Genomic DNA, 20,237 nt, shown 5'->3' with positions numbered 1-20,237 from the left:
CCCTCCGTGAAAACGTAATTGAAGCTTTATTGTCACCTTAATCACCTAGATAACGGACATAAACTAATCGCTGTACAGTATTGACATTAAAACGGGCTGTAGGTGTCGCCAAAGCGCCGCGCTTGTCCATATGTACTGTAAAACCCAGTCCGGCCGTCCTAGCTGCACTGTAATACCGTTAGCGTCCCGGATGTTTTTCCGTTAATTTATTTGGATACCTGGCATCCATTCATGAATCGCTTGGTTCCCCCAAGTATAACTGCAGCGATCTCCACGGCATTGGCTCAGTGTGCACACTGTTATCCCGACGGTAAGTTGTTATAATGGCAGTCCGGTACCCGAAGCCTCAAAGGCTGCGTAATATCAAACCATGATGTTAGCCATTTAGCCAGCGTTAGCACGCAAGCTCCTCCGGGCGACGTTTAACTAGTGTCGAATAAGTGTCTTCCATCCCCGACCATGGTACGCAAGGCAAATTGAACATTGAGATGATTTAAACGACGGGAAGCTTCAGTATAATTCTAAGCTGGTTACGGATGAGTGGAACTAACTAGGCTAGTTAGCGTGTTGACAAGCTAAGGTCAAGAAGCTGGCCACTGACAGCTAACGCTAACTACTGTGGTACCCAGGAACCATTGACGTGTTCAGGGGAAGCTAACCACACTTCTACCGGGTAATGCCGATCAAATTAGCCACCGAAAGCTTTTATTCAGTGTCTTTTCTTTCCAAGGCGTGTGGCTTGGTTAGTTAGTTTGAAGCTATCTCCGCGTAATTGTGAACAAGGTCTCAATGCAAGTTGTTTACCTCGGGTTGGGATGGACTACAACTGTTATTAGGCTGTTATTACCACGCTGTTAACGAGGACCCGAGTTTGGTTGCATGTTTGTCTTCTCTGCTCCAAAACTGCCATGAAGTCAACAAACACTGTCAGTGTTTAGATATGTAAATAGTGTCGGATCGGTCTTGGGTTAGTTGGGTTAGTTTAGCTCGTTAAAATAAAGAAATGGAATTTAATGAATGCTGTCGATTCCAATGTAATCTTTGCTTAAACCAGGATCCCATCCGGCTTTTACAGCTCTTTTCAGTCGAATGGCACCAAAGTTTCTAAGTGGTGTATAACGCCTGGGTGCGTGCACGTGTGCGTGCACGTGTGAGGTCCCTTCAGAAAAGAGTTCACCCTCCATTGTTCCCAACGTTCTCAAAACGATCGAACTGGTTCGGTCCCAGTGTTGCGGTGGAAAAGGACAGATGTGTCGGAGGTTTCAGTTGCTATGGCAACGTCACAGTCGTTGCTGTGGCGCTGGCAGAGCGCAGATCACGCACACGCACGCGCTGCTGGTGGTTTCCCATGAATCGGAAAGGTTTTGTGACGCTTTGGATCGTGTGTGCGCGCGCGCGTGTGTGTGTGCGCGCGCGCGTGGTATCAGCTGTGGTGTCAGGAGACACGAGCAGCTGCTGCTTCTTTGGAGGCTTTTCCCCTGGTGACGCTCTGAAGGCTGGAGACAGATGTGGAGACAGATGTGGACACAGATGAGGAGACAGATGTGGACACAGATGAGGAGACAGATGAGGAGACAGATGAGGAGACAGATGAGACAGATGAGACAGATGTGGAGACAGATGTGGAGACAGATGTGGACACAGATGTGGACACAGATGAGGAGACAGATGAGGAGACAGATGTGGAGACAGATGTGGAGACAGATGTGGACACAGATGTGGACACAGATGAGGAGACAGATGAGGAGACAGATGTGGAGACAGATGTGGAGACAGATGTGGACACAGATGAGGAGACAGATGAGGAGACAGATGAGGAGACAGATGTGGAGACAGATGAGGAGACAGATGAGGAGACAGATGAGGAGACAGATGTGGAGACAGATGTGGAGACAGATGAGGAGACAGATGAGGAGACAGATGAGGAGACAGATGTGGTGCATTTAATGGAGGACGGAGACCTCGTCCTCCCTCAGACAGATGTGGTGCAGCTGCCCCCATCCCTCATCATCCATCTTCATCAATCCATAATCAATCCATCCATCCATCCATCCAGCATCATCATCACTCCATACATAATAACCATCATCCATAAATCCATCCATCCATCATCACATCCATCATCAGCATCCATCCTCAAATCCACACCCACAACTCCCCCCATCCCTCCCTCCACTCACCCCTCCACCTCCCCATCCCCCGTCCACTCACCCCCTCCACTCCCCCCCCATCCCCCCCCATCCCCCCACCCCTCCACCTCCCCATCCCCCTCCACTCACCCCTCCCTCCCTCCATCCCTCCCTCCACTCACCCCCCCCCCCCATCGCCCCTATTTACCCTGGTATCCTGGTTCCGCTGGGCTCCTCAGCAGTTCCACACTAAAGCTGCTGAGCTCATCACCAAATGTGCTCCGTGTTCTGGGAATAAAGCCAGTCCTAAAGGAGAAAGAACCTCTGCTGTTATTACATGGCTATAACCATGATAATATCAGCAGGTATAAGCTGCTGGCTGGAGTAGAACCTGATCTGACTGGGCCCAGTGTCAGACGTTGGGCTGGAGCGTTGGGATGGGAGCCCCAGTCCTGTGGAGGTGGCAGCTCTGGGGGCTCCCATGTTAACAAGGTGTGACACCCCTACATCACCAAACCCATCACCCCTCCACCCCTCCATCACCACCCATCCACCCCTCCATCACCCATCCATCACCCCTCCACCCCTCCATCCCCTGCAGAATAACCTTCCCACGCTGTTATTGTGTTTACAACGGGATTTCACAGCCTCCCACGTGACTCCACAACTGCTGGTTTACGCTCTTCCCTCCGCTGAGCCACAGCTCCACCACGGGGCTGTCTCAGCTCCCACGGGGCTGTCTCAGCTCCACCACGGGGCTGTCTCCGGGGCTGTCTCAGCTCCACCACGGGGCTGTCTCAGCTCCAACACGGGGCTGTCTCAGCTCCAACACGGGGCTGTCTCAGCTCCACCACGCGGCTGTCTCAGCTCCACCACGGGGCTGTCTCAGCTCCACCACGGGGCTGTCTCAGCTCCAACACGCGGCTGTCTCAGCTCCACCACGGGGCTGTCTCCGGGGCTGTCTCAGCTCCACCACGGGGCTGTCTCAGCTCCACCACGGGCTGTCTCAGCTCCACCACGGGCTGTCTCCGGGGCTGTCTCAGCTCCACCACGGGCTGTCTCAGCTCCACCACGGGGCTGTCTCAGCTCCACCACGGGGCTGTCTCAGCTCCACCACGCGGCTGTCTCAGCTCCACCACGGGGCTGTCTCAGCTCCACCACGGGGCTGTCTCAGCTCCACCACGCGGCTGTCTCAGCTCCACCACGGGGCTGTCTCAGCTCCACCACGGGCTGTCTCAGCTCCACCACGGGGCTGTCTCAGCTCCACCACGGGGCTGTCTCCGGGGCTGTCTCAGCTCCACCACGGGGCTGTCTCAGCTCCACCACAGGGCTGTCTCAGCTCCACCACGGGGCTGTCTCAGCTCCACCACGGGGCTGTCTCAGCTCCACCACGGGGCTGTCTCAGCTCCACCACGGGGCTGTCTCAGCTCCACCACGGGGCTGTCTCAGCTCCACCACGGGGCTGTCTCAGCTCCACCACGGGGCTGTCTCCGGGGCTGTCTCAGCTCCACCACGGGGCTGTCTCAGCTCCACCACGGGGCTGTCTCAGCTCCACCACGGGGCTGTCTCCGGGGCTGTCTCAGCTCCACCACGCGGCTGTCTCAGCTCCACCACGGGGCTGTCTCCAGGGCTGTCTCAGCTCCACCACGGGCTGTCTCGCTCCACCACGGGGCTGTCTCAGCTCCACCACGGGGCTGTCTCAGCTCCACCACGGGGCTGTCTCAGCTCCACCACGGGGCTGTCTCCGGGGCTGTCTCAGCTCACCACGGGGCTGTCTCAGCTCCACCACGCGGCTGTCTCAGCTCCACCACGGGCTGTCTCAGCTCCACCACGGGGCTGTCTCAGCTCCACCACGGGGCTGTCTCAGCTCCACCACGGGGCTGTCTCAGCTTCACCACGGGGCTGTCTCAGCTCCACCACGGGGCTGTCTCAGCTCCACCACGGGGCTGTCTCAGCTCCACCACGGGGCTGTCTCCGGGGCTGTCTCAGCTCCACCACGCGGCTGTCTCAGCTCCACCACGGGCTGTCTCAGCTCCACCACGGGGCTGTCTCAGCTCCACCACGGGGCTGTCTCAGCTCCACCACGGGGCTGTCTCCGGGGCTGTCTCAGCTCCACCACGCGGCTGTCTCAGCTCCACCACGGGGCTGTCTCAGCTCCACCACGGGCTGTCTCAGCTCCACCACGCGGCTGTCTCCGCCTCAGAGGTGGTGTAGCAAGGCTTTCCTTTGCTCATCATTTGCCATGTGAAGCGTTCCTGCCTCGTCCTCCTGACTCCAGCCCAGCTCCTTTAGCCTCTGAGTTAGCCTTTCCTTTACCCTCCAGGAAGTGGGAGGTGATTTGGAATCGCAGGTGTTCCTTTCCCATTGTGGCTGCGCTCCACCTTCCCAGCACTCCTATTTGCCATTTATTTTTGTAATGTTCTTGTGCAACGGCCTCGGATCATGCTCCACTCGCAACCCCACCCACCGTCCTCCTGATTGGCTCGCTGCCTCTTTTTTTTTTTTTTTTCCAAGTGGGGAAACAGCTGTAAACATATGAATCCCCCCCCCTTCATCACTGTGAAAATTCCCAGTATGAAGCTGGTTTGGAGCGCCGTCCCACTGGGTCGTCGTGCTGTGACTGGAGTAAGTCTGTTTGGTGTGTGTGTGTGTGTGTGTGTGTGGTTGACCCCTCGCCTGATCTGATTACAGCTATTAAATTAAATTACAATAGAACTTGTTTACTTGTGGCTGGTCAACAGGTTTGATTATTAATAGGATCAGCTGCAGTGGAGGGCTAAAACAGACCGGCTCCCATGCAGGTGAGTGATTTATTCAGCGGGATTCCTTATTGATCTTTCTCCCAAAGGACGGTTTTCCCAGCTTCTGCGCGTCGAGCGGGAACAGAAGGATCACACGCCACCGTTCCTGGACTGAAACCGCCGGTCGCCTGTTCCGCGTCGTCTATATTTGTCATCATAGCGGCTGTAACCGGGGCTGTCCCAGTCAAGGCCGTCGGTTCGATTTCAGATCCTACACGCTCAAGTCTCCTTGAGCACGACACCCAATCCCAGAATAGCTTTTTAAGCTGCGTCTGAATGAAATGATGGGTTATTCCGGTGCGTTGGGTTGGGCGGCGTGCTGTACATGTAAACCCAGGCCGTGCCCCGACCGTCCCCGGGCTGGTATCGTGCAGTAATTAATGACATCATCGCAGAGGAGACGGTGAGAGGATGGTGGAAGACGAGGACGCCTGTTTGGAGCTGGACACAGCCACAAGAGCAGTGGGAATATTGTCCTTGAGATCCTCCAGCGGTGCGGTGACGAAGCCCACACAGAGTCCTTAATCAGAAAGAGCAGCTTAATCGGCGGGCCGGCCAGGCCAGGAGCTGCGGCAGGTCGGCGGCCCCGCGGGTGGCTGTTGGAGTCCGCCACCACAGGGGGCACGACACGGCCGGCTGATTAGCAACACAGCCAATTAGCCGATGCTGCCTCGGACCCAACTTTGTTTGGCACACCTGCCAGACAGTGGCTCAGCAACAGCCACCCTCTCGGTGTCCTTGGTCACTCCACCATCTTAATGTCTCCACATGTCTGGACGTGTGTTGGCTGTATCTCCAGAAGAGGACAGAACGTTCCATTGCCTCACTAAGAGGCGCTGAGAGCCAGCTGGAGGTCAACGGCAGCGCTGGAACATGAGCGGATTGAGGCAGGGATGAGGAGCGGATTTGAGCTGAGGAGTAAGCAGTGGGACCCCGATGACCTTGGCTTTGATCTCTATCGGCCCGTTCCCAGCCTGCAGCTCTGCGTGTACGCTGCAAACAAAACTGATGTGTGTGAACCTTTGCGAGGGCAGCAAACCATGACGTGAGACACGCCCTCGCAGATATGCACATCAGACAAGGGGATATCAGATCAAAGTAGAACCTGAAAACCATGTCCTGCAGCCCAGTGGACCTTTGATGGCAAGCCAAGGGATGTTCTTCCAGAAACGAGTGGGAAATATCACCGCACGTCTGGGACACGCTGGAGTTTGCTAGTTGTAGATGCTAATGGTGGCTCAGATGATGACGTATTCTGTTAAGTACAGAACAGATGTGAGCTGATGTTTACTGGGTACTGCTAATTTTAGAACTGGCTGCCTGTTGGGCATGTTTGCTTGTGCACGTTTGCGTCAGCGTCCATCTGGGGCTGGTTCTTGGTCAAGCCCGCCCGCTGATTCACGCTGACGCTGTTGGATGCTGAGTTTCCAGCACGAGGCCTCGGTGCTGGAAAGGTGGTTCGTTTGAGCGTTTCAGTTTTAACGCTGTCTCCGTCTCTGCTGAATAAAGACACTCAAACATCCTGCTATGTTCTAGATTGGCTAATGTTTAGTGTGGCGTTTGCTTCTGGTTCTGGTGCAGTTGTGCGGCTTCATTGCTGAGCCTCTTGTGAGTGGCTCCACAAGTAAGTAGCAGGAAATGAAACTGCAATACACAGCAGGAAACACGCAGCAAAGGGTCGGACCAGTGATAGTTCCTGGCTCAGGAGGGCACGGTGGCGGCGCTAGCTCTGCCGTTTGCAGCGCTCTGAGAGCCTTTAACCTGTCTGAGAGAGCCTTTAACCTGTCTGAGAGCCTTTCACCTGTCTGAGAGAGCCTTTCACCTGTCTGAGGAGCCTTTAACACCTGTCTGAGAGAGCCTTTCACCTGTCTGAGAGAGCCTTTAAACTGTCTGAGAGAGCCTTTAACCTGTCTGAGAGAGCCTTTAACCTGTCTGAGAGAGCCTTTAACCTGTCTGAGAGAGCCTTTAACCTGTCTGAGAGAGCCTTTAACCTGTCTGAGAGAGCCTTTAACCTGTCTGAGAGAGCCTTTCACCTGTCTGAGAGAGCCTTTTCACCGGTCTGAGAGAGCCTTTAACCTGTCTGAGAGAGCCTTTAACCTGTCTGAGAGAGCCTTTAACCTGTCTGAGAGAGCCTTTCAACCTGTCTGAGAGAGCCTTCAACCGTCTGAGAGAGCCTTTAACCTGTCTGAGAGAGCCTTTACCTGTCTGAGAGAGCCTTTCACCTGTCTGAGAGAGCCTTTAACCTGTCTGAGAGAGCCTTTCAACACCTGTCTGAGAGAGCCTTTAACCTGTCTGAGAGAGCCTTTCACCTGTCTGAGAGAGCCTTTAACCTGTCTGAGAGAGCCTTTCACCTGTCTGAGAGAGCCTTTAACCTGTCTGAGAGAGCCTTTCACCTGTCTGAGAGAGCCTTTTCCACGGTCTGAGAGAGCCTTTAACCTGTCTGAGAGAGCCTTTCACCTGTCTGAGAGAGCCTTTCACCTGTCTGAGAGAGCCTTTCACCTGTCTGAGAGAGCCTTTCACCGTTCTGAGAGAGCCTTTCACCTGTCTGAGAGAGCTTTAACCTGTCTGAGAGAGCCTTTCACCTGTCTGAGAGAGCCTTTCACCTGTCTGAGAGAGCCTTTCACCTGTCTGAGAGAGCCTTTAACCTGTCTGAGAGAGCCTTTAACCGGTCTGAGAGAGCCTTTCACCTGTCTGAGAGAGCCTTTAACCGGTCTGAGAGAGCCTTTCACCTGTCTGAGAGAGAGCCTTTAACCTGTCTGAGAGAGCCTTCACCTGTCTGAGAGAGCCTTTAACCTGTCTGAGAGAGCCTTTAACCTGTCTGAGAGAGCCTTTCACCTGTCTGAGAGAGCCTTTACCTGTCTGAGAGCCTTTAACCTGTCTGAGAGAGCCTTTCACCTGTTGAGAGAGCCTTTCACCTGTCTGAGAGAGCCTTTCACCTGTCTGAGAGAGAGCCTTTCACCTGTCTGAGAGAGCCTTTCACCTGTCTGAGAGAGCCTTTAACCTGTTCTGAGAGAGCCTTTCACCTGTCTGAGAGCGAGCCTTTCACCTGTCTGAGAGAGCCTTTAACCTGTCTGGAGAGCCTTAACCTGTCTGAGAGAGCCTTCACCTGTCTGAGAGAGCCTTTCACCTGTCTGAGAGAGCCTTTAACCTGTCTGAGAGAGCCTTTAACCTGTCTGAGAGACTTTCACCTGTCTGAGAGAGCCTTTCCACCTGTCTGAGAGAGCTTTAACCTGTCTGAGAGAGCCTTTAACCTGTCTGAGAGAGCCTTTCCACCTGTCTGAGAGAGCCTTTCACCTGTCTGAGAGAGCCTTTCACCTGTCTGAGAGAGCCTTTCACCTGTCTGAGAGAGCCTTTCACCTGTCTGAGAGAGCCTTTACCTGTCTGAGAGAGCCTTTCACCTGTCTGAGAGAGCCTTTAACCTGTCTGAGAGAGCCTCTCACCGGTTTGAGTCAGAGCTGCTTGTGTTAACGGCCATATTTAGCGTACAGCGGTGTCATCAGTGGACTTCCTGTCTCAGGACAGGCGTGACACGGACCAGAAGCTCCCTTTGAACAGAGACCCGTCCAGGTTAAGATTAACGGGCCTGTTTGTCTTGTCAATCTTGTGCTCCTTTATTTTTGCCACTCTTTCCTCTCTGTGGGTTCAGACAACCGCAGCTAACGTGTGACACCACGTCACCATTTCAGCCACACGTGAATCCCCTCATTATTTAATTTCCACTCTCTGATCTGAGAATATTTGGACTTTATTGTAGCGTGAGGCTGCCAGTGAGGCTGGTCCAAACACATCCAGTCTGCACTGCGCAGTGATTGAGCCGTCAGTGTATCCAGAAGGTTGACACACAGTTTCAGGCTTCCTGTCATGCTGCAGCTACAACAGGTGGTGCTGGATTGTGTGTGAGCTCATCAAAATGCCTGTCACAAAGGTGGCGATCCGTGGTGAGCAGACTTTCTCCAGGAGCCACAAACAAACACACAGGACCCACAGAACTGGTTCACATCTGCTCCACACAGCTACAGCTTTGTTCCGATGATGGCGTTGTGGGTGCTTGAATTGAGCTTTGTCTAACTTCAACAGGTGGACTCATGTTGAATCATATTCTGCCCACAGGAAGCAGTGACTGGGCCAACCTGACACCCAGGACCTCGTGTCCTTGGTTCCCCACACCCATTCTCCCCGTCGGGTCTCGGTGCCACCGGCAGTGGATTGGAGCACTCTGATTGGAGGCTTTGTGAGGTGGTTGTCCGGTCTGGCGCCACCTCCCCCTGGGGCCGGCGTGCGCTCTCAGCAGCCTGTAGTGCCCTGTGCCCCCTCCCCCCCATCGCGGCGCACCAGAGCACATGCCCAGGGTAAGACTTGTGCCAGAATTCTCCTTGTGTGCCATAAACCACACCAACTGCCCCCCCGGGGCAGAATAAAAGGCACCTATACAACACTTTTCTGTTATGTCTCCGGGCAAATGTCAAGTTTTGTTTCGTAAAATACCAATTTGAGGGCAGGAAAGCAAGCGTTCCGGGTGAGGGTCCAGGGAACCCGGTTTGTTACGGAACCCTGATTTGGATGGGGTCCAGTGCAGCAGCAGAACAATGGTGAATTCTTCAGAGCGCTATGCTGGTGTGCCACGTTCCTGTGAGGTCGTGCTGCGCTCGCACACGTGTGTGTATTTGTGTGTAGGTGGAACAAGGCCCACCTGCCACCCGGTTAGCAAGCGCGTTTCAGCTTAACCAGTCTTTGCTTTGCCCTTCGGTGCAGAAGGTGGCCCAGTCCGTCTGCCAGGAGCCATGTGCCTCCCTCACACCAACAACATGGACAACAAGTTACAGGGGACAGGGCCAGGGGGAGGAGCTACACTTCGACCACGAGCAGGAGGGGTTCCGCTGGAGCCCTTCATTCACCAGGTATGCTGGAATGGTTTTTTGTTCTTTTTTTTTTATCCTTCTGGAGGTTTTCATGGCGCCACTCTGCTTGTAGGTGGGGGGTCACACGAGCATGATGCGCTATGATGACCACACGGTGTGCAAGCCTCTGATCATACGAGAGCAGCGCTTCTATGAATCCCTGCCTCCTGAGATGAAAGAGTTCACTCCAGAGTATAAAGGTCAGTCTGAAGTGTTTCTGGCTACGTTTTCTTTTGATATTTCTCCACCTGCTAACCTCTTGAACACATCACAACTCTCAGCCAGCATCTCTCTGACGTTTGGGACCACCTCATACACAGGAGATGGAGTTTTTTTACACCCCATTAGGTCAGAACCCAACTTGGCCTAGTTTCAGCGAACAGCTACAGGTCTTGAGTCGGTGTGACCCCTGACCTCTAGGCCTTTGCTTGGGCAGGATGCACGTCTCAGAGTGGAGCTGTAAATGTTTGCAGCTGTATTTTATTGGCCTCACATCCCTAGCAGTCACACCCACATGTAGGGGAAGACAAACACTGCTTTTGCATCATTTTAGACTCTCTTCGCGCTGCCATTTGTGCTTTATATAGAACAGGAGAGCATAAAACCAGGAAATTCTTGTCTTTGGTTTTCCCTTCAGCTGAGACACGTAAATAAAGACGCAGGATCAGCAATGTGAAGTCAGATGAGTCATGTTATTAGCTCAAGAGAGCTGCATCTAAAACTAGGCCACATTTAAAATGCTGGATCCAAATGTGATCTTTGTAGCGTAAGAATTGACATCATTAAATGATGTTGAGACGCTGCAGGACGGGCGGATGTATACTGGGATGGCAGAGCTCTGCTCTTTATCAGCAGCCACATGCTTTGGTGCCTGTGCTGTAAGAACAGATCTAAACACATGTCAGCCCAGAATATACACTCCTGTCTCCTGTATGTGACCTATTTATCATCTTAGGAAATTACGCAAGAGAGTAGCAATAACAAAGGGATGACTTACAGAGAAATCTCCTAATAACCTGTCATTATCATTTAAAAGAGGCCAAAGCCCAGACTGCTGACATGGAGGTGTTGTTGGACACATGAGGCAGACAGATTAACCACCGTGCAACCTTCTAGGGGTGTGGTGATTGGATAATTAATGTGCTAACGTTGATGGAGGTCACTGTTAAAATGAGGAAAATCCTGTGGTGGAGCTATCAGTCAGAGGAGAAGAGTGGATGAAGGAGGGGAGAAGAGCGGATGAAGGAGAGGAGAAGAGTGGATGAAGGAGAGGAGAAGAGTGGATGAAGGAGGGGAGAAGAGCGATGAAGGAGAGGAGAGTGGATGAAGGAGAGGAGAAGAGTGGATGAAGGAGAGGAGAAAAGTGGATGAAGGAGGGGAGAAGAGTGGATGAAGGAGAGGCGGCTCGTGGCTGCCGGAGCGGAGAAGGTGGATGAAGGAGGGGAGCCGCGTGGCTGACGGGGCGCCGCGTGGCTGCCGGAGAGGCGCCGCGTGGATGCCGGCGCGGCGCCGCGTGGCTGCCGGCGCGGCGCCGCGTCGCTCCCGGCGGGGCGCCGCGTGGCTGCCGGCGCGCGCTCGCCGGCTGCCGGCGCGGCGCCGCGCTGCTGCCGCGGGGCGCCGCGTGGCTGCCGGCGCGGCGCCGCTGGCTGCCGGCGCGGCGCCGCGTGGCTGCCGGCGCGGCGCCGCGTGGCTGCCGGCGGGGCGCCGCGTGGCTGCCGGCGCGGCGCCGCGCGGCTGCCGGCGCGGCGCCGCGTGGCTGCCGGCGGGGCGCCGCGTGGCTGCCTGCGCGGCGCCGCGTCTGCCGGGGGGCGCCGCGTGGCTGCCGGCGGGCGCCGCGTGGCTGCCGGCGCGGCGCCGCGTGGCTGCCGGCCGCGCCGCTTGGCTGCCGGCGCGGCGCCGTGGCTGCCGGGCGGCGCCGCGTGCCTGCGCGCGCGCCCGCTCGCTCCCGGGGGCGCCGCGTGGCTGCCGGCGCGGCGCCGCGTGGCTGCCGGCGGGGCGCGCGTGGCTGCCGGAGGGGCGCCGCGTGGCTGCCGGCGCGGCCGCGTGGCTGCCGGCGCGGCGCCGCGTGGCTGCCGGCGCGGCGCCGCGCGCTGCCGGCGCGGCGCCGCGGTCGGCTGCCGGCGGGGCGCCGCTGGCTGCCGGCGCGGCGCCGCGTGGCTGCCGTAGCGGCGCCGCGTGGCTGCCGGCGGGGCGCGCGTGGCTGTGCCGGCGCGGCGCCTGTGGCTGCCGGCGCGGCGCCGCGTGGCTGCCGGCGCGCCGCCTGTTCTGCCTGATGCTGTGCGCCCCAGTGATGAAGGAGAGGAGATGGTATCCTCCGTCCCCCAGCGTGGTGCTGGTGGGTCCCCTGTTAGTGAGACTTGTTGCCCCCCTAGGTCTGACCTGTGGTGTCCTCCGTCCCCCAGGCGTGTGCTGGTGGGTCCCCTGTTAGTGAGACTTGTTGCCCCCCCCCCCAGGTCTGACCTGTGGTGTCCTCCGTCCCCCAGGCGTGGTGCTGGTGTGTCCCCTGTTAGTGAGACTTGTTGCCCCCCTAGGTCTGACCTGTGGTGTCCTCCGTCCCCCAGGCGTGGTGCTGGTGGGTCCCCTGTTAGTGAGACTTGTTGCCCCCCAGGTCTGACCTGTGATGTCCTCCGTCCCCCAGGCGTGGTGCTGGTGTGTCCCCTGTTAGTGAGACTTGTTGCCCCCCAGGTCTGACCTGTGGTGTCCTCCGTCCCCCAGGCGTGGTGCTGGTGTGTCCCCTGTTAGTGAGACTTGTTGCCCCCTAGGTCTGACCTGTGGTGTCCTCCGTCCCCCAGCGTGGTGCTGGTGGGTCCCCTGTTAGACTTGTTGCCCCCAGTCTGACCTGTGGTGTCCTCCGTCCCCCAGGCGTGGTGCTGGTGTGTCCCCTGTTAGTGAACTTGTTGCCCCCTAGGTCTGACCTGTGGTGTCCTCCGTCCCCCAGGCGTGGTGCTGGTGGGTCCCCTGTTAGTGAGACTTGTTGCCCCCTAGGTCTGACCTGTGGTGTCCTCCGTCCCCCAGGCGTGGTGCTGGTGGGTCCCCTGTTAGTGAGACTTGTTGCCCCCCTAGGTCTGACCTGTGGTGTCCTCCGTCCCCCAGGCGTGGTGCTGGTGGGTCCCCTGTTAGTGAGACTTGTTGCCCCCCAGGTCTGACCTGTGGTGTCCTCCGTCCCCCAGGCGTGGTGCTGGTGGGTCCCCTGTTAGTGAGACTTGTTTTCCCCCCTAGGTCTGACCTGTGGTGTCCTCCGTCCCCCAGGCGTGGTGCTGGTGGGTCCCCTGTTTTTGAGACTTGTTGCCCCCCTAGGTCTGACCTGTGGTGTCCTCCGTCCCCCAGGCGTGGTGCTGGTGGGTCCCCTGTTAGTGAGACTTGTTGCCCCCTAGGTCTGACCTGTGGTGTCCTCCGTCCCCCAGGCGTGGTGCTGGTGGGTCCCCTGTTAGTGAGACTTGTTGCCCCCCTAGGTCTGACCTGTGGTGTCCTCCGTCCCCCAGGCGTGGTGCTGGTGTGTCCCCTGTTAGTGAGACTTGTTGCCCCCCTAGGTCTGACCTGTGGTGTCCTCCGTCCCCCAGGCGTGGTGCTGGTGGTCCCCTGTTCGTGAGACTTGTTGCCCCCCTAGGTCTGACCTGTGGTGTCCTCCGTCCCCCAGGCGTGGTGCTGGTGGGTCCCCTGTTAGTGAGACTTGTTGCCCCCTAGGTCTGACCTGTGGTGTCCTCCGTCCCCCAGGCGTGGTGCTGGTGTGTCCCCTGTTAGTGAGACTTGTTGCCCCCTAGGTCTGACCTGTGGTGTCCTCCGTCCCCCAGGCGTGGTGCTGGTGTGTCCCCTGTTAGTGAGACTTGTTGCCCCCCTAGGTCTGACCTGTGGTGTCCTCCGTCCCCCAGGCGTGGTGCTGGTGTGTCCCCTGTTAGTGAGACTTGTTGCCCCCAGGTCTGACCTGTGGTGTCCTCCGTCCCCCAGGCGTGGTGCTGGTGTGTCCCCTGTTAGTGAGACTTGTTGCCCCCTAGGTCTGACCTGTGGTGTCCTCCGTCCCCCAGGCGTGGTGCTGGTGTGTCCCCTGTTAGTGAGACTTGTTGCCCCCTAGGTCTGACCTGTGGTGTCCCCGTCCCCCAGGCGTGGTGCTGGTGTGTCCCCTGTTAGTGAGACTTGTTGCCCCCAGGTCTGACCTGTGGTGTCCTCCGTCCCCCAGGCGTGGTGCTGGTGTGTCCCCTGTTAGTGAGACTTGTTGCCCCCCAGGTCTGACCTGTGGTGTCCTCCGTCCCCCAGGCGTGGTGCTGGTGTGTCCCCTGTTAGTGAGACTTGTTGCCCCCCTAGGTCTGACCTGTGGTGTCCTCCGTCCCCCAGGCGTGGTGCTGGTGGGTCCCCTGTTAGTGAGACTTGTTGCCCCCTAGTCTGACCTGTGGTGTCCGTCCTCCGTCCCCCAGGCGTGGTGCTGGTGGGTCCCCTGTTAGTGAGACTTGTTGCCCCCAGGTCTGACCTGTGGTGTCCTCCGTCCCCCAGGCGTGGTGCTGGTGTGTCCCCTGTTAGTGAGACTTGTTGCCCCCCCTAGGTCTGACCTGTGGTGTCCTCCGTCCCCCAGTGTGGTGCTGGTGGTCCCCTGTTAGTGAGACTTTTTGCCCCCTAGGTCTGACCTGTGTGTCCTCCGTCCCCCAGCGTGGTGCTGGTGGGTCCCCTGTTAGTGAGACTTGTTGCCCCCCTAGGTCTGACCTGTGGTGTGTCCTCCGTCCCCCAGGCGTGGTGCTGGTGGGTCCCCTGTTAGTGAGACTTGTTGCCCCCTAGGTCTGACCTGTGGTGTCCTCCGTCCCCCAGGCGTGGTGCTGGTGGGTCCCCTGTTAGTGAGACTTGTTGCCCCCCTAGGTCTGACCTGTGGTGTCCTCCGTCCCCCAGGCGTGGTGCTGGTGTGTCCCCTGTTAGTGAGACTTGTTGCCCCCTAGGTCTGACCTGTGGTGTCCTCCGTCCCCCAGGCGTGGTGCTGGTGGTCCCCTGTTCGTGAGACTTGTTGCCCCCTAGGTCTGACCTGTGGTGTCCTCCGTCCCCCAGGCGTGGTGCTGGTGGGTCCCCTGTTAGTGAGACTGTTGCCTGCCCCCTAGTCTGACCTGTGGTGTCCTCCGTCCCCCAGGCGTGGTGCTGGTGTGTCCCCTGTTAGTGAGACTTGTTGCCCCCTAGGTCTGACCTGTGGTGTCCTCCGTCCCCCAGGCGTGGTGCTGGTGTGTCCCCTGTTAGTGAGACTTGTTGCCCCCTAGGTCTGACCTGTGGTGTCCTCCGTCCCCCAGGCGTGGTGCTGGTGTGTCCCCTGTTAGTGAGACTTGTTGCCCCCAGGTCTGACCTGTGGTGTCCTCCGTCCCCCAGGCGTGGTGCTGGTGTGTCCCCTGTTAGTGAAGACGTGTTGCCCCCTAGGTCTGACCTGTGGTGTCCTCCGTCCCCCAGGCGTGGTGCTGGTGTGTCCCCTGTTAGTGAGACTTGTTGCCCCCCCTAGGTCTGACCTGTGTGTCCTCCGTCCCCCAGGCGTGGTGCTGGTGTGTCCCCTGTTAGTGAGACTTGTTGCCCCCCAGGTCTGACCTGTGGTGTCCTCCGTCCCCCAGGCGTGGTGCTGGTGTGTCCCCTGTTAGTGAGACTTGTTGCCCCCAGGTCTGACCTGTGGTGTCCTCCGTCCCCCAGGCGTGGTGCTGGTGTGTCCCCTGTTAGTGAGACTTGTTGCCCCCTAGGTCTGACCTGTGGTGTCCTCCGTCCCCCAGCGTGGTGCTGGTGGGTCCCCTGTTAGTGAGACTTGTTGCCCCCTAGGTCTGACCTGTGGTGTCCTCCGTCCCCCAGGCGTGGTGCTGGTGGGTCCCCTGTTAGTGAGACTTGTTGCCCCCAGGTCTGACCTGTGGTGTCCTCCGTCCCCCAGGCGTGGTGCTGGTGTGTCCCCTGTTAGTGAGACTTGTTGCCCCCAGGTCTGACCTGTGGTGTCCTCCGTCCCCCAGGCGTGGTGCTCTGGTGTTCCCCTGTTAGTGAGACTTGTTGCCCCCTAGGTCTGACCTGTGGTGTCCTCCGTCCCCCAGGCGTGGTGCTGGTGTGTCCCCTGTTAGTGAGACTTGTTGCCCCCCAGGTCTGACCTGTGGTGTCCTCCGTCCCCCAGGCGTGGTGCTGGTGGGTCCCCTGTTAGTGAGACTTGTTGCCCCCTAGGTCTGACCTGTGGTGTCCTCCGTCCCCCAGGCGTGGTGCTGGTGTGTCCCCTGTTAGTGAGACTTGTTGCCCCCCAGGTCTGACCTGTGGTGTCCTCCGTCCCCCAGGCGTGGTGCTGGGTGTCCCCTGTCAGTGAGACTTGTTGCCCCCAGGTCTGACCTGTGGTGTCCTCCGTCCCCCAGGCGTGGTGCTGGTGTGTCCCCTGTTAGTGAGACTTGTTGCCCCCCTAGGTCTGACCTGTGGTGTCCTCCGTCCCCCAGGCGTGGTGCTGGTGTGTCCCCTGTTAGTGAGACTTGTTGCCCCCTAGGTCTGACCTGTGGTGTCCTCCGTCCCCCAGGCGTGGTGCTGGTGTGTCCCCTGTTAGTGAGACTTGTTGCCCCCTAGGTCTGACCTGTGGTGTCCTCCGTCCCCCAGGCGTGGTGCTGGTGTGTCCCCTGTTAGTGAGACTTGTTGCCCCCTAGGTCTGACCTGTGGTGTCCTCCGTCCCCCAGGCGTGTGCGTGGTGGTGGTCCCCTGTTAGTGAGACTTGTTGCCCCCCTAGGTCTGACCTGTGGTGTCCTCCATCCCCCAGGCGTGGTGCTGGTGTGCTTCGAGGGCGACTGCGACGGCTACATCAACCTGGTGGCCTACCCGTATGTGGAGAGCCCCCTGGAGGGGGGGGCCGGCGGAGCATGAGGAGTCCTCAGAGAGGGAGCAGCCCAGGAGGAAGCCACTCCCGCGCGCAGCCTCCATCGCTCCTCCTCCTCCTCCGAACACAAAGAGGAGCGCAGCGACAAGAAGGAGGCCCATGATGCTGATGCCTCAGATAAGTAAGGTTCCCCCTGTCATATCGATGTCACCTGGAGCCGGAACCGGCAGGTTCTGCTGGGCCTGAGCTCACCTCTCCTCCCACTGCAGTCTGGCAGAGCTGAAGAGTCCCCGACTGGACCAAAAGATCCACTCAGACGTTCCCTTCCAGATGCTGGACTGGAACAGCGGCGTGAGCTCGGAGAAGATCAGTTACAACCCCTGGAGCCTCCGGTGCCACAAGCAACAGCTGAGCCGCATGAGGTCTGAGTCCAAGGACCGCAAGCTCTTCAGTATCCGCCCTCCGGCGCTGCACGGTCACGTGCACCGTCCAGTGATGTAGTCGCCCCTCACGGGATAAAATCACTAACATCGGTGTCGCCGATGTGCCCGGGAGGCTCGGGAGGCTCGGGAGGCAGGTTGATACAGGTCAGGGTGTTTCCACGTTCTACCGGTCCAGACTCAACAAGGGGGGGGCTGTGTTGAAGAGCGGATCACTGAGGGAGGGAGCGGATCTCTGAGGGAGGGGGCGTCTCTCTGAGGGAGGGAGCGGATCTCTGAGGTAGGGAACGGATCTCTGAGGGAGGGAGCGTCTCTCTGAGGGAGGGAGCGGATCTCTGAGGGAGGGAGCAGACCTCTGAGGTAGGGAGCGGATCTCTGAGGGAGGGGGCGTCTCTCTGAGGGAGGGAGCGGATCTCTGAGGGAGGGGGCGGATCTGTGGGGAGGGAGCGGATCTGTGAGGGAGGGAGCGTCTCTCTGAGGGAGGGAGCGGATCTGTGAGGGAGGGAGCGGATCTGTGAGGGAGGGAGCGTCTCTCTGAGGGAGGGAGCGGATCTGTGAGGGAGGGAGCGGATCTCTGAGGGACGGAGCGTCTCTCTGAGGGAGGGAGCGGATCTGTGAGGAGGGAGCGGATCTCTGAGGGACGGAGCGTCTCTCTGAGGGAGGGAGCGGATCTGTGAGGGAGGGGGCAGGTCTCTGAGGGAGGGGGCGCCCTGAGGCGCCGGGTCCAGGGTGTTGTTTTGAGCTTGAGCTTCAAAGCCCCCCCCCCCCCCCCCCGTCTCTGTCCTCGGTCCACACAGGTCCGGCTGTGAGCACGAGCGCTCAGTGATGTCATTGTGTTCTGTAAACCGACCCGGTTCTGTTTCCGCGCTCCAACAGGAGTCCCAGTTAACGGGGGGGCGTGCACGTGTAACGATGGCCTGTTTATCATGGGCTGTGGGGTGTCCCGGGTACTGCACTCATGAATGTGGACGGGCCCGGCCCGCTCAGAGGGAACTTTGCCCCTTAACTCGGCCCCCTAACCAGAGTTTCTGCTGCTGAGAACGTGGTCCACCACTTCTCCTACCCCTGCATCCTGGACCTGAAGATGGGCACCAGGCAGCACGGGGACGACGCCTCGGACGAGAAGGCCGCCAGGCAGATAAAGAAGTGCGCCCAGAGCACCTCGGCCACCCTGGGGGTCCGGGTCTGCGGCATGCAGGTACCGTTGCCCCACACACTGCAGGCCCGGGGGCCTGAACCTGCCCCAGCCCAGCTCTCTGGCCTCTCTCTGCAGGTCTACCAGCTGGACACCGGCCACTACCTCTGCAGGAACAAGTACTACGGTCGGGGCCTGTCCATCGAAGGCTTCCGGGAGGCCCTCTTCCAGTTCCTGCACAACGGGAAGGGGCTGAGGCAGGATCTCCTGGAGCCCATCCTGAACAAGCTCCGCAGCCTGAAGGCGGTGCTGGAGAAGCAGGCGTCTTACCGCTTCTACTCCTCTTCGCTCCTCGTCATCTACGAGGGACAGGTCAGACAGGAAGTGGACCTGGCGTTTCATTTGCTTTGACTTGAGCTAAGCTATATGTGGCTACTGTGTAAACACGAGTCCAGGTCTCAGTAGGACACCTGCGCCCTCTGTTATGGCCTCCACCCTTGTAGCTACGCTTTAAATGTGACACAATCCACACACACTTTTATACAACACATGTTCAAAGTCCAAGAAACTCTGCAAATCTCCATATCTACATATATAAAGGTTTCCCTTCCTTTGTTTAGGAACGACAACCACAAACGTTAACGTTGCTCACTCAAACCCGGAAGCTCCAATAATTGCTGTGTAGCGCCCACCAGTGGCCTGGCGTGGTATTGCACCACTGCTGTGCACATCTATGGATGGAGCACAGCAGGAGAGTAGCAGAGGATGCTCTGGGGAGGAGCCTCCTCACCAGTCACCGACGGGTTTCTGGATTCTGGACTGTGCCTGAACCATATCTGCTCTTGTGTGCAGGAACCTGGGGACCCGCGGCCCTCCACTCTGGGCAGAATGCAGCCATGCAACACAAGACCCCCTCAGAGGGCCTCTGTGGGACCCACGCACTTTCAGCCCAAAGCGATGCAAACCTGAACCCGGATCCTGGCCCGGGATCTGGCCGGGCGGCTCTGCCCACCCCCTCCCCTCATGCTCCCCTACAGAGCCCACTCACCAGTTCGGACTGCCACTCTCGGTTTCCCCCCCCCTCTCCTCACCCGTCCACACCCTGACTCCGGCCTGAGTCCCTTCCCACCCCAGCCCAAGCAGCCCCCCAGGGTGGAGGTACGTATGATCGACTTTGCCCACTCCACCTTCAAGGGTTTCCGTGGTGACACGGCTGTGCATGACGGGCCCGACCGGGGTTACGTGTTTGGACTGGAGAGCCTGGTCCAGATCCTGGAGAGCCTTCGAGACGACAACCCGCTGTAGTTACAAGACACACGACTGTGCACGCGCATGCAGAGAGACACAACACACACCTACACACCACTCAACGTGCACTAGTTCATGTACAGTGCGTACAGGTTCACCTCCCGGAGGTATGAGCTGCTTCAACTGGCCGTCGCCGTGGAAACGTGATACATTCAACAGCGACGCCAGCAGCACGGCCGGCTGCAACCTTGAGGAACCTCTATACTTGTGAGGACTCTTGATGCACCAACCAAGCCCACCGTCAACTGTAACCATGACAACAAGATGCGTTCCAACCCTAAAGTGTCCCCACAAGCCCCGTTTGTGCGGGTGGTGTCCGTGTTTGAGTTTTCTGTAGAGTAATACTTGTGAGGACCATCCCCAGCTGTCCTTCACCCCAATGTTGGAGAGACGTGACCAAAAAACACGTCCACACGTTCCTGGGAACAATTCCTTGGTCTTTAGCAGACCCGGGACGGGACATCTCCCACCAGCCGTCCCCGGGCACCCTCTCCTCCTCCTCCTCCTCCTCCTCTCCTCCTCCTTCCTCCCCCCCCCCCCTCCTCCCCCTCCTCCTCCCCCTCCTCCTCCCCCTCCCCCTGCCTCTCCTCCTCCTCCCCCCCCCTGCCTCTCCTCTCCTCCTCCCCCCCTCCCCCTCCTCCCCCTTCCTCTCCTCCTCCTCCTCCTTCCTCTCTCCTCCCCCTCCTCCTCCTCCCTCCCCCCTCCTCCTCCTTCTCCCCCTCCTCCCCCCCTCTCCTTCCTCTCCCCT

At 58.5% G+C, this 20,237-nt stretch overlaps 1 protein-coding gene across 1 annotated transcript; it reads left to right on the top strand.

Annotated features, from left to right (window-relative positions):
- Positions 1 to 5: 5 nt before the first annotated feature.
- ip6k1 (inositol hexakisphosphate kinase 1) lies at positions 6 to 19,771 on the top strand. Its single transcript, XM_057030659.1, is given in 14 exon segments — positions 6 to 310; positions 9,041 to 9,279; positions 9,683 to 9,841; positions 9,902 to 10,028; positions 16,550 to 16,641; positions 16,643 to 16,687; positions 16,690 to 16,787; positions 16,876 to 17,057; positions 17,199 to 17,201; positions 18,072 to 18,244; positions 18,320 to 18,553; positions 19,034 to 19,037; positions 19,040 to 19,254; positions 19,256 to 19,771. Coding segments are annotated over 13 exon segments (1,572 nt in total). The 5' UTR covers positions 6 to 310; positions 9,041 to 9,270; the 3' UTR covers positions 19,487 to 19,771.
- Positions 19,772 to 20,237: the final 466 nt, after the last annotated feature.

Source organism: Takifugu flavidus, chromosome 4 (assembly GCF_003711565.1).
Source record: "Takifugu flavidus isolate HTHZ2018 chromosome 4, ASM371156v2, whole genome shotgun sequence".
NCBI classification, from domain to species: Eukaryota; Metazoa; Chordata; class Actinopteri; order Tetraodontiformes; family Tetraodontidae; genus Takifugu; species Takifugu flavidus.
The sequence above is the reverse complement of the archived record's forward strand: the minus strand, read 5'-3'. Positions and strand labels throughout refer to the sequence as shown.